Source organism: Phoenix dactylifera, chromosome 7 (genome assembly GCF_051530095.1).
Source record: "Phoenix dactylifera cultivar Ajwa chromosome 7, Ajwa_hap1_PhDact_Kaust_v1.1, whole genome shotgun sequence".
NCBI lineage: Eukaryota > Viridiplantae > Streptophyta > Magnoliopsida > Arecales > Arecaceae > Phoenix > Phoenix dactylifera.
In genome coordinates this window covers 34,957,171-34,984,475 of record NC_143196.1, presented here as the reverse complement: position 1 = coordinate 34,984,475, position 27,305 = coordinate 34,957,171, and the positions used below count along the sequence as shown (strand labels likewise).

The 27,305-nt window shown below is 40.1% G+C and overlaps 3 protein-coding genes and 1 long non-coding RNA gene across 5 annotated transcripts; 2 read left to right on the top strand and 2 right to left on the bottom strand.

Moving 5' to 3' along the window:
* Positions 1–8,370: 8,370 nt before the first annotated feature.
* On the bottom strand, positions 8,371–9,257 carry LOC103703838 (uncharacterized). The gene has a single exon (XM_008786856.5). It carries the CDS (start codon positions 9,109–9,111, stop codon positions 8,506–8,508), a length of 606 nt encoding a protein of 201 aa, XP_008785078.3. The 5' UTR covers positions 9,112–9,257; the 3' UTR covers positions 8,371–8,505.
* An 875-nt stretch (positions 9,258–10,132) lies between these two features.
* Positions 10,133–12,177, top strand: LOC103703747 (uncharacterized). The gene is made up of 3 exons (XR_005512287.3): positions 10,133–10,473; positions 11,001–11,107; positions 12,000–12,177. It is a non-coding gene; the product is annotated as an uncharacterized LOC103703747 (long non-coding RNA).
* A 2,140-nt stretch (positions 12,178–14,317) lies between these two features.
* LOC103703746 (lipid phosphate phosphatase epsilon 1, chloroplastic) lies at positions 14,318–19,807 on the top strand. Of its 2 annotated transcripts, none has more exons than XM_008786706.6 (4): positions 14,318–14,803; positions 15,600–15,825; positions 17,683–17,756; positions 19,522–19,807. In XM_008786706.6, the coding sequence occupies exons 1-4, from the start codon at positions 14,486–14,488 to the stop codon at positions 19,744–19,746; spliced, it is 843 nt and encodes a 280-aa protein (XP_008784928.3). In that variant the 5' UTR covers positions 14,318–14,485; the 3' UTR covers positions 19,747–19,807. The 2 variants fall into 2 exon arrangements, with proteins under 2 accessions (XP_008784928.3, XP_088558061.1); XM_088701935.2 differs by lacking the exon at positions 19,522–19,807 and adding an exon at positions 18,902–19,024.
* Positions 19,808–21,591: 1,784 nt separating this feature from the next.
* LOC103703745 (uncharacterized) lies at positions 21,592–27,305 on the bottom strand. Its single transcript, XM_008786705.5, has 4 exons — positions 27,171–27,305; positions 26,112–26,809; positions 24,771–25,205; positions 21,592–22,216 (listed from the first exon to the last, which is right to left on the bottom strand). The coding sequence occupies exons 2-4, from the start codon at positions 26,761–26,763 to the stop codon at positions 22,050–22,052; spliced, it is 1,254 nt and encodes a 417-aa protein (XP_008784927.2). The 5' UTR covers positions 26,764–26,809; positions 27,171–27,305; the 3' UTR covers positions 21,592–22,049.

Below are 27,305 nucleotides of genomic sequence, written 5' to 3'. Positions count from 1 at the left end.
CAATGCTATATATGATAATTCATGTAAGCATCTCATGACCGAAGTCTCTACTCAATATGACATTTATTAGTAGCTTCATCAACAATGACAAAAGATCCCTGCTCAAATCTTAAACCTAGGCTTGAGTTTTAAATTAACACATCAAATAGTCTTCTACAATTATAAGTAAAATCCAGTAGCTCAATCCAAACATGAGAATTCAAATAATTAGAATTCTCCCATCAATATGCATACTCTATGGCCTCAAAATAATCAAATACATCCATAGGAAATAGACCTATTTGCAATATCCAACATGCCAACACCAGATATAATCCACATACATTTTCAACTTCGAAGAACGTTCCTTTCAATATTATGAAATCTCCTTAGCTTACTCCAATACTAAATCAACGTACAAATCCCACTCTAATAATTAGCAGCAAAACCAAAAGTATGATCACATCAAAACCCACATCAAATTTGAACTTTCAAATCATTTAAATAATATCTGAACATGGTATACTCGATATGCCATTGTTGACCTACACTTATCTTAGGTCAAACCTCTCTTATCATGATCAAAGACAATTTATACTTTCCTTCCGTATGCATCGAAAACCAAACTGATGCATGCATTTTATCACAATGCCCAGTGATCTTACAGCTTAAACACTGAATTTAATTGTCATGTCCAAAGTGATCATAACCTTAAACTATGATATATTTCTGTCACGATCCCTAGTGATCTTAAACATATGCTCAGATTCCAACTGGTCACATTTTTCAATAATGTTAAACCTCAAACTTTAATGCCACTAATGCCACAGTCCCTAGTAGTCTTAAACCTTAGATTATAATATCATTCTTGTTACAATCTCAAGTGATTATAAACCAAATCTCTGATAGTTTTTCTATCATAATTCTCCACTCACACTGACTTGAACCTAAACCTCAGGATATCTTAACCTTAAGCTCTGATACCACTCTGTCACGCCCCGGACCCATCACCCGGGTCCGGCACGCGACCGGCCGCATGAGCCCTAGAGTAGTGCCCTAAAGATCATGCAAGGCCTAAGATAAACAACAATTCGATAATTCCACAGTTAATCACTTAAATCAAATATATAAATCCAACATGACCAGATAATCAAATTGGTTCATTTACAAAAGCTTTCAATATTCATTGATATCAAAATAGACTAAGCAACTAATGACTCTCATACTCGCACTCTGCGCTAAAAGATAGATTAACTTCTATCTATCCAGCAATCAGACTCCATGCTGATCTGATTTCTCGTCCCACCCAATGGTCTCTACAAATCCAGTGCCTCTGAAAAAAAATGGAAGTGTAGTATGAGCTTTTCCAGCCCAGTAAGAATCCCAACAGCCACACACAGTAAAAATCATAAAATAATCAATGCATCAAAATATATGTCATTTCATCATTTCAAAAGCTCAACAAACAACAAGTGTATATAATTAGTACATATACACAAATCCTTTTTCACATTATGTGATCCATTCACGTTATACTCTGATTCCCAAGTCTTCAGATTTTCACTTCTGGCGTTGGACTAACCAAGTTCATGACCCAGTCCAAGACTGCACAAATCCCACGCATAAGCTCGTGGCAGCTATCCCACACGTAAGCCCGTGGAGGCTATCCTACGCATAAGCTCGTAGAGGCTATCCCACGCGTAAGCCCGTGGAGGCTATCCTACGCATAAGCTCGTAGAGGCTATCCTACGCATAAGCTCGTGGCAGCTATCCTACGCATAAGCTCGTAGAGGCTATCTCATGACAAGGTTAGTCCAACCCACATTACATGTCTAGTTTTACATGTTTAATCACAATTTCATCACATCACATATTTTTTCATAAATTCTCAAAAATATGTTATTGCTTCCCAAATGAATTTATCTCAATATTTTCATTATAAACACAATGCACGCCTCAAAGGTTTCGTATCAGCTCATAAAACAATAACAACATAATTATGAAAATATGTTGATATAAATTCGCCTCATAGATATCGCATCAACTCATAAAACAATAACAACATAATTATGAAATAAATCCAACAATAAATCAAATATATGTATAGAAGTGCTCAGATGTAGGGATTCTTACTGAAATTTGTGGACTGACACAAGCACAGATCCGAATCACAACCTACGCGCTGGGGTGCTGAGTCCCCTGATCAAAATCTCCTGGCACCGCCGACTCTTCCTCTACAACATCAATTATAAATCACAAATAAATTATTTAATATTTAAATATTCTAAACCATAATTCACATCTACTATGGGGTCCATCACCAGGTCCCCAAACATCTCAATCCCTCTAGATCTAGGGCAGTCGGGGTGGCCCGACTCCCACCTTGTACCATTGGCCTATGTCATTGCCAGCCGTGGCCGCAGCCGCAGCCACGCCGGCGACGATAGCCGGTCCCGGTAAAGAGACCAACATAAAGGGATGATTCCTCTCTCTTCATGGTTGGGAGTACATCTCCCTCCCTCAAATCTTTTTGATCCAAGGGCAACAGCCATGGTGGCTGTGCCCTCTCCTTTCCCAACCCGACAACACCACTGGCCGAACCATCACCGGCCGCCACTGTTGCAGTCGCCGCCGATGGTGGCCGGACAAGGGGAAGAGAGAAGAAGAGATCTCCTCTTCTATCTCTTCTTCTTCTTCCTCCCAAGAACATGCATGATTTCCTCCCCCTTCTCCAATCTCGACAGGACTTCTCTCCTCCCTTCCCCCTTCCTCTTTTATCCATGGAAGAACCACTCTTCCCCTCCTCCAAACATCCACCGGAAGCCCTCCTAACAGTGGCTCGGCCCCCACTCGACAGCAACCCCAGTGGCCCTCAACCGCCGTCACCGTCGCCGCCGGTGGCCAGCCGACGCAAGAGGGAGAGAAGGAGGTGGAACCGTGCGGGACGCCCTCGGTCCACCATCCCCATCCCCACTAAAACCCTAGAAATCCCTCACCCATCTCCATACAACCCGATCGATGCTCAACACTATGGATCCCGGCCAATCCCGGCGGCCGGCGACGGCAACAACCGGAAAGAAGAGGCCGAAACAGGGGTACCCTGTTTCGAACTCTTCTCCGATGATTCACCGGCCAAATCCCCAATCCAACACATCCCTAACCCTAGCAAAGGAAACACAGGGGCTGAGCCATGCTTACCTCGGTCTGATGGGGGTGTTCCGGCGATCTTTCCGGCGAGAAATCGGAGAGAAAGCCTTGAGAAATCCTCGGATCCCAAGCTGTGGAGGATCTTCACTGAAGGGAAGAGAAAGGCTTGGAGCTTCCCTCGCGGCCGGCCGGATCTCGGTCTCCTCCGGCGAGTCGCCTCCCCCGACGACCGGCCTCCCCTCACGCCGCCGCCTCCCCCCTTTGCAACCTCCTCTTCCACGATCGTGCCTAGGGCACGATCATAAGAGGGATACGGGTCCGGTCTTTTCGGGTTGGCCCGTTAACCTCTTTTTTTTTTTTCTGGGTTTTTTACAGTGTGTACCTAGGCTGTCCATGGATTAAATAACATAATAAACCATCCCTGTACAGCACATCACATTCGAAAATCTCCTTGGAATTCTTAGCAATTTCTCCTGATCTGCCTTTGCTTTCGGAATGTGTTTGCTAAAAATTAAAAGATAAACAAATAAAATAAAATCACTTATTAGATTGCGGACCATTGAAACCACTTTTGGTCATGAGCCACGCCAACCGGTGAATAACCAATATCAATGTAGGACAGCACACCAGCACGGTCCTTGCAATTTTTTTTATAGTATTTTTTGATTTCTTAATTTTACATAAATATCTAATATCTTTTTGGATGAATAACCGATATAAAACTAAATACTTGCACGAGTCCTCACTTTTTTTCCAAATCTCTGTCCGATGTCAATCTAGGTCGATGGTATTTGGTTGGATCCCATGCGACCATGTGAGGCGATGGTGGCTTTTTTTTTTTTGGTTGAAAAATAGGAGGGGAGAGGAGAACCTCATCCGCATAGCAGCCCCCACTGAGCTCCCCTTCCACTAGAAAATGTTTGATGCAAGCCGCAAGTTTCCGCGTACCCTCTCCGACCCGTGGACTCTCTTTATTGGGATCAATACCCACATGTGAGTATGTCATCCCAGCGCCATCTCAATACTAGCGGACCAGTGGCACTCCCACCAGCAGCATCCAGGCATAGGGTATCCGATTTTCAAATTTAATCAACGCTCGCATGTTTCAAACCTGGGCAACCTGGGCTACGTATCCTAGTGAAAGCCAATGCTATGTTTCATCTGTGCTACCACCTTGGTAGCAGACAGGTGAGCATCCTCGGGTGCGGAGACAAAACTCAAATACAAAGAAAGGGTTTTTTCCCTGGGGAAAGTGGACAGCTGTTAGAATGGGTTCAGGACTGACAGCTCTGTTTTATTACGTAGCACGGTGGGGAGTGCAATGGTTGGGCATAATGTGAGATTTTTGGCCTGCGGGCAGAGCCCAGCATCGGCCAATCTTAGAACCTGACAACCTTGCGATGGCATTTTTTGAAGCGGAAACAGGGAAGAGATATTTTTGGCATATGCTCCGAGGACGTGCATTTCCGCATTTAATAATGTAAAAATTGTTGGATTCTATTTGTTGGTCAATCTTTCCCAACCGTGCCTACCTTTAATTCTTGGAACGCAACTCGTAGTTTTGGCATTTATCAAAGTCGTTAAAAATAATCCAAGAAATGATCACAACCGTTTTTCACAACTTTCCAAGAATATTTAATTCGCCCTCGTGTCACAGAATTTATGCGACTTTTTTCTGTTAGATGGTTGAGATGGAAGTCATAATAAATTGTGCTTTTGTCAGATCTTCGTGAGAGCAAACCATTCTTACGTAAAAAGAAAGTGGATGTGTGCCGAAGCTCTAAATGTATACCGAAATTGCTCGGAATGTAAGTTAATGTTGGTTGAAGTTGGTCAGAAATGGTTCAAGCATTTATTATTCTTGATTTGCTCATTGCTTAAGCACTCTGGAATTACTAATTCTTTTAATAAATTTTTGTGTGGTTTTTGCCTCCCTTAGTATCATAAATAAATAAATAAATAAATTTAGATGGCATTTTCTCCCTCCTTCTCATTAAAAAAAAAACAAAAAAAAAAAAAAGAAGAAGATGGTAATGTTTCACCCTAATGAAAGGACAACCATGAGAGTAGGGTTAAAAACATAGAGGGCTCGTTTGGTTCGCGGGAAAAGAAGGGGGGAAAGTGTGGTCAACGGAAAAGTAATGAGATGCCTCTTGTTTGGTTGGAGTTTTCAAAGGAGAGAGAAGGGAAAGTTGTATTCCCATGGGAATGTGATTCCCACATTTCATGGGAAAGTCTTTCCCATGAGAAACATGGGAAAGTTACTTTCCCATGAGGCGGGAATCACTCCATTTTTACTTTTTCCCAAAAAGTCCCTTCAGCATTAAAGAAGCATTAAAGAGGCATTAAAAACCTAATTTTTATTAAGGGCATAATAGTAATTATATATAACTTTCCTAGGAAAGTGGATGGCCAACCAAACATAAGCACATTGGAAATTTGTCACTTTCCCATGGTCAACCAAACATGCCAAAAGTACTTTCCTAGGCATTCTCTTCCTAGGAATTTGTTTCCCAGGAATCATGTTCCTAGGAAAAAAAATGCTTCCTGCGAACCAAACGAGCCCAGAAAGGAGGAAAATTAAGTACTAGACCATCCTCTTTAGGAAACAAGGTTGTCGATGAATGCAATGGAGATCATTGATATCATATTATCATTGCGTCGTTGTCTCTTGGGTTAGCTAAAAAAATCTGAAGTTCCTATTCTGCTCTTGCAGCGTCCAGGTATATTGCGCTCGTCTCCTGGAGCCCCTACCTCCTAGTTTTTTTAAGGTGAACTTCGACGGAAGCGTCGGTGATCAGGGAGGGAGCAGCAGCGGTGCCGGATTTATTATCAGAGATCAAGAGGACAGATTAGTGGCGGCCGAGGGTCGACGGATCTTCGATCGGACCGTCATCGGTGCCAAGCTCAGAGCCAAATGGAAGGGTGTCACATATGCGAGGTGAGTGCTGGACGCGGAGTGTATTTTTTTTGAAAGGGACTCAACCACAGTGATCGAGTGGATTCAAGATTGGAGGCAAGCTATCGGTGGGATGTGGCTGCTCCATGACATCCATAGTTTGGGTGAGTCCGCCTTCCATTGGGCTACTCATGTTTATATAAAGGCAAAATAGTGCTACGGATTGGATTGCATCCTATACGGCTTATCACAAAGAGAGATTTTATTTGGAAGAACCATATGTTTGTCCCATATCCTTTGCATTTCTTTTCTTTTCTGATTTTACGGGTTGCACCCACACCGATTGTGTGTGAGTCGCTAGTGTACCCAAAAAAAAATGCAACTCAATAAACATATGATAAATCAAACGGTAAGAAAAACTCAATATATTTGCAAGCAAACAAATCGAGCCAAAACGCGATTGGCCCACCCCTTGGAAAGCATCATCTTTATGCACCTCCACTAAAATTGCATTAGAGCAAGCTGAACCCATCTTTTCTTAATCATGGACCACTTAGAGAATTTAGAAACATAAAGAAGAGAGGAGAGAGAGAGGGAAAGAAGGGTCGATGGAAAAAACATATAAAGCTCGGAAGGCCTGCTACTGCTAGCTAGGCATTGTTTGAGGGAAAGATCGCGGTAATTCTTCTGGTGTTGAAGTCCTGTTAGTTATAAGCCACCCACAACCAGCTCATAATCTAGTTTCCAAGGGAGGGCATCAATGTGGACTCGGAGAAAAGGGACGAGCAAAGAGAAGCTGCTTTATCGATCTCCATTAGTATGTCACCATGGAAACTAGAATATTAGAGATAATAGTTACACTAGAGCTTCCCCGGTGCGCGGTATTTCAGAGAGGGCGACATGACGGTGCAGTCTCTAAACTGTGCTTGGTTTTGAGAAATCCATAGTTTAATTATAAATAAAGAAAGAAAATCATTTTGATCCATGTATTTATTATCTTAAATTAAGTTTTTTTGCTCTAATGATACATTCTTAAATTAAGTGTAGACAAGGAAAGGTAAGCAGTTAAGCACCACAACTTGTGGAACAAGTAATTGGCATTTTGCATTATTACTATATTAAATTAGAAATGCATCACAATCCCATATCGTTCACAGCATTGACCACTTAGAGCTAAACTAATGATGTCTGCGTTAATCTGATAAGGGAGAAGAGCACCATCTGCAACCAGGTAACTGAGCCTGGACAAGGAAGAGCACTAAACACTTCCTTTGTTCTATCAATCTTCTTGAATGCTACAAATAAATCTCATGATTTAGACTCGAACTGGGATGGCGGCCTTTCCCACTTATTTATCAAAAAAAGCAAATGATGGATAAGACATGGACAGACAGACAAGCATGGTAAACGCTCGAACGCAGATGAAGCCTAGCTTTTTTGTGGGGTTTGGGAATATAAGAGCAGATGTGGACCTTATAAAACGAACATCTTAGGAGTATATAGATCAGTGGGAATTAAAGAGGGTTCAGAGGTGACAAATGAGTTCGCAGATGACACTTACTAACCAAGGCTGGTCGTTTTCACATTAGCAGCTTTAAATATTTAGCAGCAACATACCTCAACAAACAATTCGCCTCGTCATGAAGCTAAAAAAAATAGCCAAATATATTTGAACAGCTCATGGAGATGCATTCTACATTCAAAAAATTCAAAAACCAATAGATCCCCTAAGAGCTTTTGGAGCCAACGCCGCATTGCTTCAAAGCACCCAGTAGAATGATTGGCTATAAAAAAGACTATCTAATTTGCTGCTCCGTTTGCCTTTCAATATATCTCACTCTAAAAAAGATGCATCCTTTTGCTGAATTCTATATATTCTGAAGCAGGGAGTACATATACACCTTCTTAACTCGTCTCTAAATCCAGCCAATTACTATAATAGAGTCATTCTCAATTAAGATGATGCCAACTCTTAGAATACGCTAGGCATGGTTGAAGCTGGCCCTCAACTCACTTCTACAGCTGAGATGTCAAATATCGAGCTTTCGTCAGCTGCGATGAGTTTAGAGTCGAGACATAATGATCACAAAGTTCTCTTGCCGCTATTCATCATACATGCAGATGGAGTTTTTTTTTTTTAATACAATGACCGAACCAGGCAAATCCCGGTTCGAGTTAGGTTCGCATCTTGAGAAGACATGGCGCTTCCCCAATTGGACGCCAACTCGTCAGGCGTGGAAGCTTTGATAAAAATAAAATAAAATAAAACTTTGAAAAAATGATAAAAAAATCACCCGCGAGAAAATATAAGAAGACATGAAATTACGAAAACATCCTCGGGACGATGATGTCAAGATTTTTCTCCAAAATTAAACTTTCTCTGAACAATCTACAGCTTCTACAAATTTTATGGAGAAATATAAGCAGGAAAGAAAACGACACAGGGATTTTAACATTCTAAGTTTAATTTCTGGTATTATTTATTTATCTGGTTCTGCTGTTCCGGCGGAGGAGGCAACGGCCGTGGACATGGACTCCTGCCGGTGGAACCTCAGCTGCTTCGCTATAAACGCCTCAACCGTACGCCGGAACTCCTCCGCATCCTCCTCCGACGCCAGCGGCTGTTTCGGGCCGGAACCCTCGATCTCCGTCCACGACCACCGGAGCTCCGGCTCTATCGGACCCCGCTCCAGTCTCTCCGACTGGCTCTTGCGGCACGCTCGCCCCTCCACGCACACCTTCTTGTCCTCGTACACCACCTCCGCCGCCGAGCACTGCATCATCTGTCTCCGGCGGTCGACGAACTCGTCGTAGATGTCGCCGCCTCCGGCCGGGGAAGAGGCGGCGGCGCGGGAAGGAGAGGAGTGGCCGGACTTGGCGAAGAGGACGAGGACGATGGCGTTGCCAAGGAGGAAGACGAAGCGGGGACTGAGGAGGAGGGCAGCGAGGCGACGGAGGAGGTCACCGGAGAGGCGGGCAGCGGCGGCAAGGCGGGCGGAGGACCACGAGAGGAGGAGGACGGCGGCGAGCGCCTCCACGCACCGGAAGAGGCGCTTCATCTCCTGGAGACGGCGGTGGCGCCACATCGCGTTCACGGCGTAAATCGCCGGACCGACGGCGAGGATGCGATCAGGAGTAGGAAAAGATGGCGGGATTTGAACGCGTCGAGATTACGGGAACCGAGAACTGGCATTGGAGTACGGCGAGAAACAGGGAAGTGCGCCCTCTAGAGAGAGCAGGCCCCGCCCTTTTATAGAACCCGCTAAATACAACTTTCGAGTATCTCTCACCACCCGTCAACTTACCGCCGAACATGTTATTTTTTGAACGATGAAACGGCCGTTACAATGTTTTCAAAAACTTGCCACATTAGATATAATTCAACGTACTACAAAATAATAGGCAAACGGCGTTATGTATTAGCATGCGGTCAAGACTCGTCCCTCGTCTGGAACAGGCGGTGCTCACAACGCGACGGAACGGCGTTGCCCCTTCGGCGCCGTTAAAATTTCCCTCACCGTCGGTAGATTTGGTATATCTCATTTTGCTAGGTATGGCGGCGTCGTTTGCTTCAAACCAGTATCCCTCCTGCCGCCGCCGGTTTCCCGCCGACGATTCGGAAAACCTCGTACCGGCGCTCGACGTGGAAGGATGGACGGCTGGAAATTGCTGGAGGCCACCGCTCGCTCGATGGTGGATTGCACTGATCGTACGGCTCCCATCACGGGAAAGCGAGTTTAAAGTGGACACGCGATCTTTTATATTAATCGATAACCATTAACTTTTTTCTGTTATTAGTTGATAAAACAATGACCAGATTGCACGCCGATGTTTTGGCAATAAAATCGCGGCGAGGGGTGATCCCCCTCGTGGTGTCTCGGCTCCCGTAATCAACTTTGTGATCTCTCGTCACTTGGTTTATATTTTTATTATTTCGAGTATAGATTTCCTTTTTTCCGGAGAAGAATTAGATTTCTTTCCTTCGAAGACACGATGCTCCTCAACTTAGCAATGGCTTATCTCGAGCTTTCCTTAAAATACGTTTCTTGTTGGAAGTGGCGAACATGATATATTTGTGCTAAGAGTTGTTGGCCATAGTTTATGTAAAGGCTACGTTTGAGTTGGGCCGGCCTCTGAGCAAGGGCGGCCCAACACGTGAAAAAAAAAAGGGGAGGGAGTCTTCCGATTGAATGCCCTCCCTCCCCTGTTTCGGGAATTTTTCCCCTCCTCCCGAATCCACCGGAAGAAGAGATTTAGGGGGGGATCAAACCCTACTATTTTGGGCCAATCCTCTTCCAAGACCTCCTCCCTCTCTTCTTAGGGCACCAACCGAGAGATCCTTTCAAAAAAAAAAAAAAAGGGGGAGAGAGATTTGAAGTTCTAGGCGATCCGTGAGAGACTCGGGTTGTTCGCCGTCGGGCTTGCCGGAGAAGCTCACCGGAGACGAGGTAAGGTCCTTCTCCTCCTTCTCCTTTGTCTAAGGGCCATTGTTCCTTTGGGAATACGGCCGATAATCCGCCGGATTGATGGAGAAGCCGAGCCCCTGTTCGACCTTTTCCTCTTCCATTCCGGCCAGCCGTTGCCGGCCATGGCGCATCGCCGGCACTGCCGAGGCCGTCGGTCATGGGGCGGTGCCGACCATGGGCCGCCGCCATGGAGTTTTCCCTCCAATCGAGAGGAAGGAAGGAAGGAAGAAAGAGAGAGAGAGAGAGCGCCAACTTTCTCTTCTTTGTTATTTTATTGACGGGAAGAAGGAAGGAAGAGAAAGAGAGAGAACAATTCTTTATTTTTCTCCCTCTCTCGTTGCTCTCTTTTATTGCTTTGTTTTCTCTCTTGTTCAATATAGGAAGATCATAAACTGTTGATTAGTCCTGGGGCACTAGATACTAGTGGACCTTTAAAAGGAACCATAAAGAGTTTTGGGTTTTTATATATATATCTTAGATAATTTTTTAATATTGATTTGGTTCTGTAGGGGAACAATTTGTTGGACAAGAGGACGTTGAGCAGGATTCTGCGGATTCCGATTCATAGATCGTCGTGAGGGTGGGTATTTAGTCTGTCTGAGTTTTTCAACAAAGAGTAAGAATCCTTATACGCCAATCCTGCATGATATAAATATTTTGATACTTATATATGTATAATATGCTATGATTTAAATTAATATGCTATGATCCAGACAAATCAAAATAGTTTATATTAAATTATATTTTGATTGTGTTGGCTTGTGATTGATATTATGATGTATGCATGTGCATAACCTACACTTGCATAATTGGATTTATGGATGTGGTGCTATAGACTAACCTTGTTAATATTGGTTGTCCCGTCACGGGCTGGAAACGTGACCGGATTAGTCTATAGTTGTAAATAAAAAAGGATTGATGTGTGGATGTGAAATTGATTAAATGAACATTGACTTTGGGCCGTCTCATTATTATTGGTTTGCCCGTCACAAGCTCTAAGTGTGACAATGTTGGTTTGCCCGTCACAGGCTCTAAGTGTGACAATGTTGGTTTGCCCGTCACAGGCTCTAAGTGTGACACTATTGCTTGCTCGTCACATGTTCTAAGTGTGACAATGTTGGTTTGCCCGTCACAGGCTCTAAGTGTGACACTATTGGTTTGTCCCATCACGGGCTGGAAACGTGACCGGAATTTGGCCCAAAGTCGGCAAGATAATTGATCCGGATCAAGTTAATATATAATGGGAAGAAAAAAAAATGAACACGATAATTAATATATATGAGCTATCCTATGCTATATCATTCTTGTATGGCTGGACTTTCATTGATGTTTGACGTACGAACTTATATTGATTACATGAGTCTTTTGATAGCCGATTTATGATTTCATGAAGTGTGCATCATTTTGCCGTGGTTTTCAAACTTATATTTCTATTATGTTGGTATGGATGTGTAGGGATTCTTACTGGGTTGTAAAGCTCACCCCCTTTTCTTCTTTCTTTTTATCAGAGTTGCAGGATGCATAGATTTGGATGGGATGGGCGCAGAGTGCAAGTATCACAGTCATTAGCTAGCTAGTTTGTTTATCCTTGATGTCGATAAACATTTGAAAGCTTTTGTAAATGAACTAAATTGATTATCTGGACATGTCGGATTTGTCTATTTGAATTACTAAATTAATTGTGGATTTGTTGGATTTTTGTTAATCATAGGCCTTGCATGATCTTTAGGGCACTGCTCTAGAGCTCATACGGCCGGTCGTGTACCGGATCTGGGTGCTGGGTTCGGGGAGTGACAGTTTATCCTATCATGGTACGTGATTTGCGATGCAAATATCACACCCCTTATGGAGAGATCCAATGGCCCATATTAATTGAAGGCACCGGCCATGCACGGTGTTTATCGAACTGCAAAGCATGCTTGCTAGTAGCCGAGTACTAACGAGTGAATGATGAGGCTGTGTAGCTACCAAACTTCCAACTCTGCCACCATAAGGCAAATATCACGAGGTTTTAGTTTCTGCATGATCTAACTTGAAAACCTATGAGCCTAAAAGTAAACTAAAACCTATGAGGTTTTCATGGGCTGGGGCCCAGGGCCCTAATTAGGACTAGTGCTCTTCAAACTGTCCAGCCAAGCTTTTACCGTCCGCAAAGTTGAGCATCGATAACCAGCTCCATCCTTGCAATTTGAGTTCATTTGCACCTTCTACTTCACCAGTGATGTCCATCATAAGCCAAGTGCTTTGAAGTAGCCTGGTACATGCACAATGTTAATTATATTTTTATTTATTTTGTACAATGGCGGTTCGCGGTCAACAAAATCAGAAAATAAATTTTAATTATATTTGATAACCAAAATATCATCATAACTTCTAATATGCATTTAGATGAATGGGGAAATCATTATATTCTTAGTATTATTCTAATATGCATTCCTAGAAATACAACTTCTGAAGAACTTCAATGAAAAACCAATGGATTTAAGGAAGATTTCAAAAGTTGGAGTTCAGTCTTTCTAATCCATCTTACCATTCATCTCTTTATTTTTATAACTGGTCTGCCTCTTCCTGTCGAGATGTAATTTTTTTTTATCTTTATTAATAAAAATTGTTTGGCTCCTTTTAGCCTTCATTTATCTAAAAATAAAAATTATTTTTTTTTTAAAAAAAAGAAAATTTGGCTTTGGGCAAGCTCCACCGAAGGAATCCAAAAATTTCAAGGGCCTAGTCATTTTGATGTAGACAGACAATCATAACATGTGCGACGAAAGATTTCTTTCCACGGAAGGAATCCAAAGGAGCAAGACCAAAAAAAAAACGAGGCTATGGAAAAAACCCGAGTTGAAACTTTATCGTGCTAGTTAAAAAAAAAAAAAAGCTGGGATTTTAGTCGAACTTTCTTGCAGATTTCGAGAGAGAGAGAGAGAGAGAGAGAGAGAAATTTTTATAAGGTTGTTAGCAAGTGCTATTCAAGTGGTGGGATGTGACGTTGAATTATTGCATACGGAGGAATATTTATTTATAATTTTTTTTGGTACATTATTTTAATAAGATTTAAAAAATTAGAGCCGAACTCCACGAGCTCGCATTGCGTTCGACCTGTGATCATGCCTATGCCGTGTTTAGGGAGAGTAGATAGGTCTGAAAGCATTAAGGTCCTTTTCAGCTTAAAATAAGTCCAGGATAGCGAATAAACAAATAAATTTTTATAGTATTAAAATATATAATTTTATTTCTTAATATGTACTTATGGATTTCGAGCTCAAGAAATTATAAAAAATATAAATGCAACTTAGGTCGGGAGGGAGTTGGAGGACCGGACCATAATTTTTTTTAAACTCTAAGACCAAGTGATAGTCATTTTTTCGCATGAATTACTATTTTTTTTAGACAAAAGAGAATATTGTCGAACAACCAGATGCTATAAAATTATAAGTAGAGAGGGACCGTGCCCTCAAAAACTTTTGATGATAGCGAGAGATCGATGGACGCTGCTAATGAAAAAATGTCGTTGATGGTATCTAACAACATTTTTTTTTGCATAAAAAAAAGGATAGTAAATGCCCAAATTTAATATGCATATTTTTTATCTAATTCTAATTAAAAAAAGTCAAAATCAATATTATGAGCTGTAACGAATACAAAGTTGACACATGCCAATTTTAAAACAACAATATAATCTCCTCATGTGAGAAAGCTACTTCTAAATAATACCTTTGCCAACATCTATTATCTTAAAAGAAATAAATACCAACAATAAAAAACATAATAAAGGAAGCCAGTAAAAAGAAATTAAGCAAGTATTTTTCGCTTGCAAAGGCCTCTTATCCCATTTTTCTGTCCTCTGACTGCTGACCGCGGCCAACCGGGGATCCTCTTACAATCCTCAATATTCTCTGTTCCCTATCACCTCCCTCCTTCAAAAGATGCCCTTCTGTACCTTCCCTAGACTTCTAAAGCCCCTCCTCTCTGCTGCTACCCCGACGGCCAAAAGATGCTATCACCCGTTCTCTCCTCGGCTCTCCATCCTCCACTCACCAAATCCCTAAACTCCATCTCGTTTCATCAGCTCCCCACCTTAAAAAATCCGATTTTGACGAGGGGATTGGGTTCAAAAGGCCATCTTGGTGGACGATTGAGGGTCTCCAAGTCTAAGGGCGTCATGGAATTGGCCGAGGCTGATGCTTTCGAGGGCAGGAATAGTGTTGAGGAGGATGGAGCGGGTGAAGCGGAGGCGATTCTGGGGAACAGGGCCTCGGGGTTCGCTCCTGATTTTTCACCGGGAGGCCTCGAGTCGACCATAAATCGATTGGTTAGTGCAATTTGGTGTTCTAAATTATGACTTCTTGTCTTTGTTTATTGAAAATATCCAATCTACTCTCAGCATTTAGTTAGTTAATTTTATCCAATTGTAAAGTTTTAGATAAGATTTGACATATATTTGGGAGTGCTTCTCTAAGATGTGACTAGTGCAATGATTTTTTAGTGAATTTATAGTCAAGACTGGTCTTTTTCTTTTTCTTTTACTTCTAATAAGAATGACTTTTTGAATATTTGCAACCTCAGCAATGAGAGCAACCGAATCTTAGATGGCAATAGAACATTTTAATCACCTAAAAATGTGAGGAAAAATTCAAAATGTCCTTCGGGATGTCCTTAGGACACCCGACTAGGATATTCTTAAAAAACAAAAAGAATTCCAACTAGAACACCTGTCCAGATGTTGATTTTTCACCACTTCCCCCTTGTTAGGAGCCAGATGTTGGTCTACCGACCATCGCTAATAATCTCAACTTTGCTGCTGTTAAAGAACTTCGTAACTAACATACGACCATTTATAACTGTTGTCCCATATGTTATATATAATGATAAATGGGTCTTATTGCTATGCTTTTAACCACTTCATATATCGTAGTCATTTGTTTGACATAAGTTCCTAACTGCTTTCTGGTCATACAAAATGCAATTCTTGTAGCTTTTTATATTGCAGTGCGTCGGATTTTGATCTATGTATTGGACTCGACATTCTGTTTTTCTTTCTTAGTGTTGATTTAGGATCTCTATTCTTACCTGGTCACTTCATGAGAGCTCCTTCTGTTTGGTATCAGAGCAAGTGGTTAGTGGCCGGTCTTTTTGGCCTCATCATACTGTGGAAGCATGATGCTGAAGTCATGTGGGCTGCAATGGGATCAGTTGTAAATGCAGGGCTTTCGATTACCTTGAAGCAGATACTGAATCATGAAAGACCTGATTCTGCTTTGAGATCTGATCCTGGAATGCCATCGTCGCATGCACAGTCCATCTTCTATGCTGCATTGTTTGCAATTCTGTCATGTAAGTCAGTGTTTGTAGAAGCCATATCATGCAATTTAAGTAAAGGGCATGCCTAAAAATTGTCAATTACTACCACCTCTACCACATGCTTGCACACCCAATTGATTGAATGAAACCTTTCTGTCTGTCCCAATGCTAGATATGCATCTTTTAATTGTGTATTTATATATTCTCAATTTTCAGTGTTATAAACTATCGCATCGTTTTGTTCTTTTTGATTATGCTAGATGAATCTGCATCAATGATATTGTCAGCTTTCTCATGCTTTCTACATCTGACCACCCCTGCTAAGTTTGTCTGGGAAAGCCAATGTCCATTTGTTTAATTAGAGAGGCAGTCTTATGCCCAGCATGGTTAGGCAGTCAGAATGTATGTTCCATCCAAGTATAAGAAACATTCTACGCAATATACATGTTTAGCAATAAAGCATATGTCAAATTATAATTTTTGGATGGAATGGTTTTGTTCAAAGAAAAACTATGATTTTTCAAGACCTGTCTGATTCAGTTGTCAGACAACTCAAAATCCTGGAGGAGTGAACTGAATTAATATCCCTAGGGGCCAGTACCAGAAAATGTAAATTATACTCTTTCAGTATGTTGTACATTTAACTCGTCTGTTCAACAAAAAGCTGGTTTTACACGTAACAATTATCTTGCGACATGCCTAATTTGAGAATGCTAAAATGCTTTCTCGAGCGACTTTATTCATTCAGGTAAGAAAGAAATGTAATAGTAGATAATGCCACATTCTGTAGTTGCACATAAGCATCTTGTTTTCTGATGGCAGCAGCCTAATAGACATACATTGTAATAAGTTGATGATTGGGTCATTGTAATGATAATAATAGGATGAAAGCTTAGTAAATTTGACATATTTAATATGCAATCCTCATTGTACACACAACACCCTCAAATACCTTTTACATTGGATTTGCTGAGGAGGAAGGAGAGGTGCCATGAAGTATGAGACTTGATGAAGAAATGAGCATTTTGAGGAGCGGATGAGAGAACGGTTAGGGTATGTCCCAACATACAAAATTGATATATGCTTAAAGAAGTGGCTGAGTACCATGCTGGTTGTTGCAGTATAGGCACTAGGCACTGTTATACTAAGCTCCACGGTGAGAAACGTGTGTCAAATCTAAACAATTTAAGAAAGCCTTGGTCAAGCAAAGTGCATAATACACCTCAATACTTCAATTGTACCATGACATACTTCATTGCCCTCTGCAATATAAGAAAATGTTTATGAAAATGACTGGTAATTACTAGTCCAATGAAAAAAATAAAATACATGAAGCTTTAGAAATATGAAGAATATAAGAAGAGATCATAAGTGGTACTGTAATGAGGATGAACAAACTGGCCAAATGAAGTGATTCATGTTGCTATTCAGCTGATGGTAGTTGGAATTCAAAATTTCTCACCATTGTTTGGTCAAAGTTTCACATGAAGCTCAACAGACAATAGGAGCACTATGTTTAGTTGTCAATTGATCGCCTTATCAAGTTACTTGTAAATTGTGCTGCAAGATGCTTAGTATGAAGGACTGCGAGAACATGCTGTGTCTTTATTTTTCTTTAAGACTAAGAATGATTGAGGATTTGCTGCAGCTGCATTGACTTAATAATGCACCAATGATGCAATTTCTTGGTGAATGAAAATTTTGTTAATTGTCTAACAATCTATTCTTATTTATACAAGTTTTGCTGGAAGGAGCACTGTTATTAGCATGCTAATTCTTTTGTTAAATCCAAGATATAATTGCATTATGTTGTTATTGTCCAGTTGTTTGATTGCCATTTAAACTTTAAAATAGAATATGATTTTTCTTCTATGTTTTTGTGTGACACAGTGGTCCAGTCCCTGGGGATAAATTTATTTACAGTAACCGTTGGGATTTTTACCTTGACAAGTGGCTGCTATCTTGTAAGAACCATTACTTAAATCACCATGTTGCATTTATGAGCTGTTATTTAATTCTGAGACTTGTAGGTCAGTTCCAGAATTTCCTTCATTGGTTTCTAACAGTATCTCTTTTGCAGTTTTGTCGGTAAAGAAGATAAAGTTAGCTTTATCATTTAATTTTAAGTATTATTACTTGTTAGGAAAGACACAGCTCCAAGATGGCTAGTCATTTGCACGGAACTTCAATATTTTAACCATGTGGAATAAATATTATTTGTTTGTCAATATCTGTTTGTTGCCTATTTTTTTCTTGAATTCCAGAATTTAACCTATCTACTGCATTCTAGGAAACAACATAACCAAAAGGGTATGAATCAAAAAGAAGTATTCAGTACTGATTTATAAGACACAAGAAAAATATAGAGAATTGCACCAACCATCACAATAAACCATATTAAGAAATGATAGTAGAATGTGATGACACAAATGTTAAGGAAAAGGGAAATTTAAAGATAAGTCTAAGCCTTTTGTTTTTTGCTCTTGTACCGCTAACTAGTGGAGTTATAAGAAGAGAAAAACCAAGACGTGGTATTTTTCAACTTGAAGAAAGCATAGATAAGAATGATATTGTAATTTGGTTAGCATTGAGGAGGAACTTTATGCTTAAAAGTGTGTTCTCTATGATAAGGACATTTATGGAGCAGTAATGAGTGTTGGATTTAGTTCTAGTGGCACGTAGAATCTCCAATCATGTGCACCCTGCATCAAGAATTCTCTAAGTCTACATCTCATCATACTTATAGATGATCTTACATTTGATATGTAGGAGGTGAACATAGTATATGTTACTTGCAAATAATATGATGTTAGTTGATGATAAAGGAAAAAAAAATGAAAGCTTAGTAATATCAAGAAATTTGATGGACAAGGTCAACACTTTCCTATCAACACGGTGTCAGCTATGAAGCACAACTCTAATTTGAGAAGGTTCCATAGAAGGATTTTGAGCCAATTTCTCTTACCATCTGTCAACCTGGTGACAGTCCTCAATCCTCATGACTTCAAATGGCAACACCCCATCCCAATTCCCAGTGCACACCTGTAAATCATCAGTCCTCAGCATAATATGTATATAGCCTGCATGTTTAAGTCTTGATTTTTTGTAGGATTAGCGGGTTAAGTCAGTAAAGATACACGGAGAAGACTTGGTTCAGTGCTTTGGTAGAGATGCAATGCATGTTTAGTGGAAAGAAAGTTGAAAATGAAGCTGAAGCCAAAAACAAAAAATTGATGGCTGAAAGATAATTGTCATCATTATATTTGATAGCGTTCATACAGAAAATCGAGACTTAAGAAGCTATGCAGAGCCGTGTGGATGACCCAGAGAAGTGATTCTAGAGTATAATGTGATTGATGTCCATGTCTAAAACTTACAGAAGTTTCATCAGGGCCTGTAATTTGTAGGGTGCACAATGCTACGTGACATGGAGTGTCCGATCACATAATATGTGTTTCTGTGTTTCCATATTCATTTTATTTTTGCAAGACTTTTTGCTAGTCAATAGTATCATGTTTTAAATCTTCTCTACAAATTTACCTTCTATCCCTGTGTAGCAATTTTTGACTACTTTGGACAGATTTGTCAAATCTTTATATAAATACTTTTGTCATAATATAACTGCTAAGCTAGATAGCTTCCAAATTGTCTAGCCAAGTCTCATGGTTGAGATAGATCCACATGCCATCTATCCGACGATATTATTATTATTCTCATGTGCTTTTGCAGGCATGGCTTCGGGTATCCCAACAACTTCACACTGTCAGTCAAGTCCTCGTCGGTGCTTTGTTGGGATCCACCTGTGGTATTGCATGGTTCTGGGCATGGCATTCTTTTGTATTAGAAGCATTTGTTTCCTCTATATGGGTTCGGATCCTGGTGGTTCTCGGTTCAGTAACATTCTGTGTGGCCTTCTTGATTCATGTAGTTCAGCACTGGCTCAGGGATGAGTGATAAACATCATGGACAAGTAAAAAATTATTAGAAACCAAGCAATTCAGTTGTTTTGTTCTTAGATGCATTATGTTGCATGGGAAGAATTTTGACATGATCGATAGTGTACTAGAGCAACCATCGTAACAATACTCGGAGAGTGGTAAGAGATCAGGCTTGAAACCTTGGTGATTGCTGTCTGGAATGCCTCGGAGTATAGGTTCTTTCTGCATGCCCTGATAGGCGATGAGCTATTGGAATGGCGTAGAGATGTGATACCTCTTTGTAGGGTTCGTGGTGAACCTTAAGCTAGAAAATAAGCGTCTTAATTGCAGTTAGAGTAAAATATGATTTTTTTTTTTTCATTTTCATGTTAATGCCGGAAAGCTATGGAAATCCAGTTACATCAGATGATCACAAGTTAATTTACATTGAAAACATCAAATTAAAGAGTATGGTTGTTGTCAGCATTTTTTTTTTTTTTTGTTTGTTTTTGTTTTTTTGAGAAAGCTGGATTAAAATTAAGACGAGTCTGGGAGCTGAACCTAGATCATTGGTGTCCAATCTCCATTTATTTCCCTCCTTTTTTTTTGGGAACTATGATTGCAGGATGGGAGTAATGTTTTTTTATCTTTTTTTCAGGAGAAGGCTCGACTAAAATTAAGACGAGGTCGGGAACTTGAATCTAGCTCAAATAATAGACAACTCATAGGGATGAGTAAGTTTCTGTCGTTCTACAGATGACCTGATAGAGGACATTGCCTCTTCGCTGTGGGACTACCCTTTCGTATTTTGTCCAGATGTATAAATTCCAAAGCCGATAAAAGGAAATGCGATCTGATTCACTAGAATCCTATGCACTTGGAAGCATCATATGCAGTATTGTCCGTTTATTATTAATCATCATAGAATTAGTACGTAGCTTGAATGCATGTGTGCGCTCTTAATTCACACGTGTATAGTTTGACAAACAACTGGTGACTACGTCTTCTGCCATCCATGACAAGCATGATTCCGGTATGTAAAAATCTCTAGAAGTACACACTCTATGTAAAAATACATGGGAGAGAGAGCTCAGCAGGAATCCAGAGGTTGAAATAAGAGAGAATATATCAGATTTTCTCTAAAAAGAAATTTTGAGAGGTAGTAAATAAAAGAGTGTCAACAAAAAAAAAGAAGCTTGTAGCAAAAAGTCCAATCTGACATATTTCATTGGTTTATGAATCGACTTCATCAAGTACTTATTGAATCAGCAACATGTACCCCACCTGTAAACTAACACTACAATCTAAGCAGAAATTATTAACTATCATTGAAAACCACAGCATTAGCACGGTATGCATTCATTTTATTCTGTTTTGCTCACACTGAAGAATCGTGCATGACAGGAGTCATAAAATGGTGCCAGCTTAATTGCTTAATAAGGCATCCACTCATCATTAGTACTTGATTGCATCAGCAAAACAAGAGGAGTTTGCTTTTTCAGAAGTAGGCCTTCATCAGATGATAGGCTAACAAAAGTTGCAGTAGGTCCTTTGATGATTTTAATAATTTAATTAATTATAACTTGTTTTAGCTGATCCCAAGTAGTTTGAGATTAAGGTTTAGTTAAATAGAATTAATAAAGGCTTGTTTAACAGTACATACTGCATGTATAACCATAGTAATTTTGCACTGTCCACCGAACGTTGCAGAAAATAATTCCTGACTCGCCTCAGGATGTCCATCTGAAAATATTAAGCGGTCAATTCAGCTAAAAAGGATGCAAGACCTTAGACCTGTTCAAACAATGCTCGCCACTGCATTTAAATTGTATAGCATGTATTTAAAATGGCTATGTTCCATAAGAAGACTTATACCGTAATATGACACAGAAGCATCAAATGTTCAATTTATAACCTTATCCTCGTCCACTGGGAGGCATCATCAATTCATACACCAAGAGGTATACACACATAAACAAGAAGTTCTCACGACTTACCTTTTCAAGTTGCTATAGAAGATTCAATCAAGAAAAGGGAATCGAAGGAGAAAAATAGCTGCAATAGAAGACATACAAATGCACAAAGCTCACTTTTCGATATGCTCTCCCACAATTACTATTTACTTGAGCAGCAAAAGAAGAATAATATGTTGCACTTAACAAGACCAAGCCCTAACTTGAACTGGCCCCTGCACATTATACGCAAGGGAGCAAATAAAAAGGCTTGTGTTTGCCATCAGTAATGAGAGAAGCCTCAACTTTAACCGGCCCTATAGATTATTCCTGTTAGGAGAAAAGATATGAACTGATCGAGGGAGGTGACTACTGGCATTGGCTGATTTCAGTGTTCATGGCTGTCTATGGTATTGCCTTCAGGTGGTGAAGGCTTTGATACTGGAAAATAGGACCATGCAATGGCTGCAGCACCAAGGGAAACAGCAAGACCAATTGAACCCCAAATCCATTTCTGCCTCTTCTTCCGCCTATGCCGCTGCTGCCGTGCCATTTCTGCAACAACAGTAGATATTAGACATATTCAAATGGAGCCACATCTCTTCATTTTCTAATGGTTTAAAGAATAAATCATATTCGATTCGCAGCCTATTCAGATAAATAATCGCATGATATTTACATACATACATATACATATGTATATATAGACACAGTACAAGTTTGCTTATTTGCCAAGTACCTAATTGAGGTTTACAAGTAATTCAAATGGATGGCAAAACAATCATAGTATCTTGTGAATTGAACTAAAGATGCAGCTAGGGTGAAGTGGACCAAGTTAAAGCCATTGGGCCGGAGAAGTCAAGGAAGAATGCACAACATAAAACTCAGTGAAGTTATAATTAAGAATGTTAATTTACGTATTGATAATCTAAAGTCAATTAAAGGTCATTTGAGTAAAAATAAAGATGCAATAAGCTAAAAGTTTACCAAGCCAAAGAAGGTCCACGGAAAGTAAACATGCATAGAAGGCTTCTGTGGTTCTATGGTTCAAAATTATGTTTTTGCTTAGTGCATTTCAATAGCAACTACTGAACTAGCGGTTCTGAAGGTTTCAGCGTTCTAGGTCCTATGGAGTTTGGAACGGTAATCAAAACAAAGACTTCACTGCTGTCACTTTACCCAAAATTGGAAGATGTGAGATACTTCATGCACAGATGCCATGAGACACATATATCTGAAGTGAATATTAACCCCTAGACACGTTCTTCTTCTCATCCCTTCTGTTCTTTTTTTAAGCTGGGGATACAAAGTAATAAACTATTTACTTTCTTGAACAGAGAAATATTAGACTTTATTCCCTCTTCACTAAATTTTTATATAAACAACTTAGGAAAGCAACTCCAATACCTCTCTCAGTGCAGCAAAGCAAAATCTCCATAAACCTATCTGTAATGATATATAAAAATCTTTCAGCACTCGAAATCACAATCTGAAATCTCATTCACTTCTCATCCCACCGAAGGCATTATCCTTTTGCATTGCAGCTTTCTCAAATACATCACAATTCTTTACGAGGTAGATGCAAGTCTATCCTTCATTTGCTAGTTCAACCAGAGACACTAACACTTTCAATCGGTTCTCCATCAGTCTATAACTTCAACTTTTGAGCAAGCATTTTCTATATTTAGCATTCTAATCCACAAAACATTGCAAGCCCCCTATATCATAATATTTCACCTTGGATCTCATCCTTTTTCACCTTTCTTGCCTGTTTTTTTTTTCTTTTTCTTTTTTTGTTTTGTTTTTTTTGCATATATATACTATCCTTACAAATACAGCTTATTGCCTTATTGCATATTTACCATCCAAAATAACTATTTGCATATATACCCCACAGATGCCCTCCCTTTGGATTTTTCACTAACAGCTGCTTGGAGTTTCAATTGATACTATTAACCTTTTGTCTTAATATCCCTGAAAAATTTTTCAATTTACATTAAAAAGTGCTATATTTTTACATAATTTTATCGAGAATATTAATGCAAAAGGTCAATAAAGTAATTTAATATTTAAAACAAAATATCAGTTAAAAAATCTAACGAGAGGGGCATAAATGCAAACAATGATTTTCAGAGGATTAATATGCAATAAGCTCTAATTGCAAGGGTATATATGAATTAAAAAAAAAAGGTAAATTGCCACCCATAATATCATTGCAATAGCAACTGCTGTACAAGGAGAGGAAGGGAAGGAACAAACATCATGACCAGCATAGCAATAGAACATAAACTTCCAGGTGGAAACAAACTACGGTAACCTGTGAGCAGAGTGGCCAAATATGTATGAAGAATGTGAAATACATTTCTTGCCGACATTATTAATTTCGTCCACACTAATTTTACATTTTTATTTTAAAAAAAAAAATCAGATTGCTACGTCTTATCTCTCTTAAATTAGAAGTTTTCAAGATGCCTAAAGGACATAAACAATGGATCGTGCAAATTGAATTCATGCACTAGAAAGATCCAATATCTTCAAGGTCAAGGCTTTCTATTAGTACATAACCAGTAATAGCAAACTTATTTGATCTTTTGTCCAAGTTCAGAATCAAGGCCATCCTGTTGCTGTCCAGCAGTAGCTAAAGCGCGACTACCCAAAGAGAGGAAAAAAGGCATGGAGGGGAATAATCTTCTTTTTTAATTTTAACTTTTCTTTTTTTGTTTTTTTTGAGATTAGGAGGGACTAATCCTACCTGCTACCCTATACCACCCCATCACTTGAGAGCCAATGCCAACTGTAATCGAACCCTCACCCCCTTGCCCAAGTGGCAAGGAGTGATTGAAAACATAATGTTTGAGTTGATCAATGTTTCAGTTTAAAACTAATAAACATGTAATGCACACATAACCAAAAGGGACCAGTGAGTAAATCATTAAGTCCTTTGAACTAAAGACCATATTGGACTATTCTAGATGTCGATGCCTACTGATAGAGAATAAATTGTAATAATTAGGATCAAGATTGACATATAAAAGACAGCAATTCACTGATTGGAGTTAAACATCGTTAGAGGAGAGACAAGAAGACAGAATAAGTTTAGCATGCTCACCAATAGCTTCCTGATTTCTTTGAGACATCTCCCTGTTTGCAGCTTCATAATAATGAAGCCGATCACACAACCTTGCTATCTCAAAATTCTTTGCCTCAATCTGAGGTTCCAACTGCTCAACTTCAGCACGGGAACAACCCCGTCCCAAACAAGCAGCCACAAACCGTGCAATAACAATTTGTTGGCACAATTCCTCTGCAGGATCAGCACATGATTGCTCATCCTTCTCTTCTGTCATGCTTGGGGGGTCAGGAAGCCTCAAGCCCACAAGTGAGAGGTGATGACTCAGCATCTGCCATTGGTTTTGCAAGCTCTTAAGTGCTTCTTCTGCCTGCTTCCTCCTTTCAATTTCCGACAATAAATTGAGTCTCATCTCATGTAGTTCATCTTCAACATTCAGACATGCAGATTGTGAGGCACCCTCACTAGAAATCTCTACATTACGGACAGAACAGGAGTCAGCCTAATTTGCCAAATTTCAGTAGAGTGCATATTACAGTTGCATAAAGACCAAATCCAAATCAAAGATGCGGTATGGCAGTATAGCTATATAAAGTGCTCTAAGCTTGTAAAATGGAAAACATGCTCCATAATTGCTTTAAAAAAATTTGTTTGAATGCTCAAGTTGTTAACCAAATGTATGCTGCTGATCAAACAATGGACAGTGCATTAAGTTTATTATTTCTTCTCATTTAAGGGTTACCTGTCAGTGAAAAAGAAATCAATGCAAGGAACCTATCTAACCTCCTCTTTATAAATGTGATGGATTTGTTCAGCAAAGCATGTCAATTATACATCAATAGGTTATAGGTTAATGAAAAGGTTTATCTTCTGGATCTCAACAAGTGAACAGCTAATAATGGTTACATGTCAGTGAAAAAGAAATTAATGCAAGGACAATCTATCAGCCTTCTTTTTATAAATGTGATGGAGATGTTCCGCAAAGCATGTCAGTTATGCAGCAATAGGTTATGGGTTAACAAAAAGGTTTATTTTTTGGATCTAAATAAGTGAACAGCTAATGATGGCAGAGTTAATCTAATGGATCCAAAATAAGCCATCCAACAAAGCATTGCTTTAAGGTTAGAGAAAAGCAACTTCCTTGGTCTCCGCATTTGAACTGAAAAACTGCATTCAATTTTTTCCCCTTTTCCTGCTTTACTTCTCTTTATTGTTTTTAAAAAATCAGTCATCCACTTAACACCATGGATGAATGCCAAGCGCTTCAAATATTCGATTAAAAAAGCATAAAACTAATGAAAAGAGTATAATGAAGAAAGAAAAGTTGTTCGATCAAAATCAAATACTTTAAACAAGATAACGATGGGCAGAGAAGGATACCTTCAAAGGCATCAAAATACTCCCCTAAAGGGGTACTTGGCTTCCACCGCTCGTCAAGCTCAGTATTACTCGTTGTGCTCAAGGAGTCTTGCAGATCGAAGAAATCTTCACTCTCCCCATCTTTCTCCAGATCAACAGCAACAGGCCTTGCCACTTCTTTAGCTGCAATAGATCCATCATCCTGAAGCTTCCCCTGATGAAGTTCGATTGAAACAGATTCACCTCGAGTTCCATTTCCATCCACATCCTTCTGTTCCCCTTTGAGCTTCTCATCGTGAAAACCATTCGCAGTCTCTTCAACACCCTTTCCGTTCACCATTGCAATCTTCTTCTCCACTTCGGGTGGTGGCAGCGGCTGGGACCCAGCGACATCGTTCTGGGAGAAGCTCTTGAGAAGGCGGGGCCCGCGCCTCTTGTGGTTGATGATGTACGGGGACGGAGGGAAAGAAGACGGCGAGTCGGGAAGGGGAGTGGTCTCCGGAGTGGCATAGAGCGCCGGTGAAACATTGGGACGAGGAATGCTCTTCTTTTCAGATGGGCTCGGAGGAGCCTTCTCCACCTTCCCCGGCGCAAGAGGAGGCCTCATGGTGGGGTTCCGAGACGCACCGGGCTCCAAAAGCCTATCCAAGGCGATTGCCGTGAAGGTTGGCATGGCTACCTAACAGATTAAAGATCGAACCTTCCCGAACATCCAAGACCTAATCCACAAAGATTCAATTACGAGACCTTGTTCAGAGGAATTGAATCCTCTAACAAAACACCGAATTATAAGCGACAAGAATCTGTCTTTAATCAAAATTTTGAGGGTTTCTTCTATTCTATTGAAGTCGAGACCAAGAGGCTTCCTCCTCCTGATGAAACCCTAATTCCGAATGTATTTCGATCGAGACTATCCAATTATTAGCTCGGAGTCCTAGAAATCCAGGTAGACCAGGTCGGGTGTGGGGGGATTTGGATCGTGTACGCCCCAAAATCGAAACCCTAGCTAGTTCTCACCCCTAAAATTGGAAATTTCGGTCGAAAAAAATAGCCAAAAGGTAGAAATCTTCGTTGATTTACCTCGATCGCAGACGACTTCTCGAAACCCTAGCTGGTTCTTTCTTCACAAATATTTCGTTTTCCATGAAGAGAGAGTAGATTCCGGAGGGCCTTCGAAAATAAAGAGACAAGCCTAGAGGATTCATCCCACAGGCA

Excerpts from the sequence above, each read along its gene's own strand:
- LOC103703838 (XM_008786856.5), bottom strand. The coding sequence starts at position 9,111 with ATGTGGCGCCACCGCCGTCTCCAGGAGATGAAGCGCCTCTTCCGGTGC.
- LOC103703746 (XM_008786706.6), top strand. The coding sequence starts at position 14,486 with ATGCTATCACCCGTTCTCTCCTCGGCTCTCCATCCTCCACTCACCAAA. Across the intron at positions 14,804-15,599 it reads AGTCGACCATAAATCGATTG|AGCAAGTGGTTAGTGGCCGG; the intron begins GTTAGTGCAATT and ends GTTTGGTATCAG. Across the intron at positions 15,826-17,682 it reads ATTGTTTGCAATTCTGTCAT|TGGTCCAGTCCCTGGGGATA; the intron begins GTAAGTCAGTGT and ends TGTGTGACACAG.
- LOC103703745 (XM_008786705.5), bottom strand. The coding sequence starts at position 26,763 with ATGCCAACCTTCACGGCAATCGCCTTGGATAGGCTTTTGGAGCCCGGT. Across the intron at positions 25,206-26,111 it reads GTATTTTGATGCCTTTGAAG|AGATTTCTAGTGAGGGTGCC; the intron begins GTATCCTTCTCT and ends TCCGTAATGTAG. Across the intron at positions 22,217-24,770 it reads AAGAAATCAGGAAGCTATTG|AAATGGCACGGCAGCAGCGG; the intron begins GTGAGCATGCTA and ends CTGTTGTTGCAG.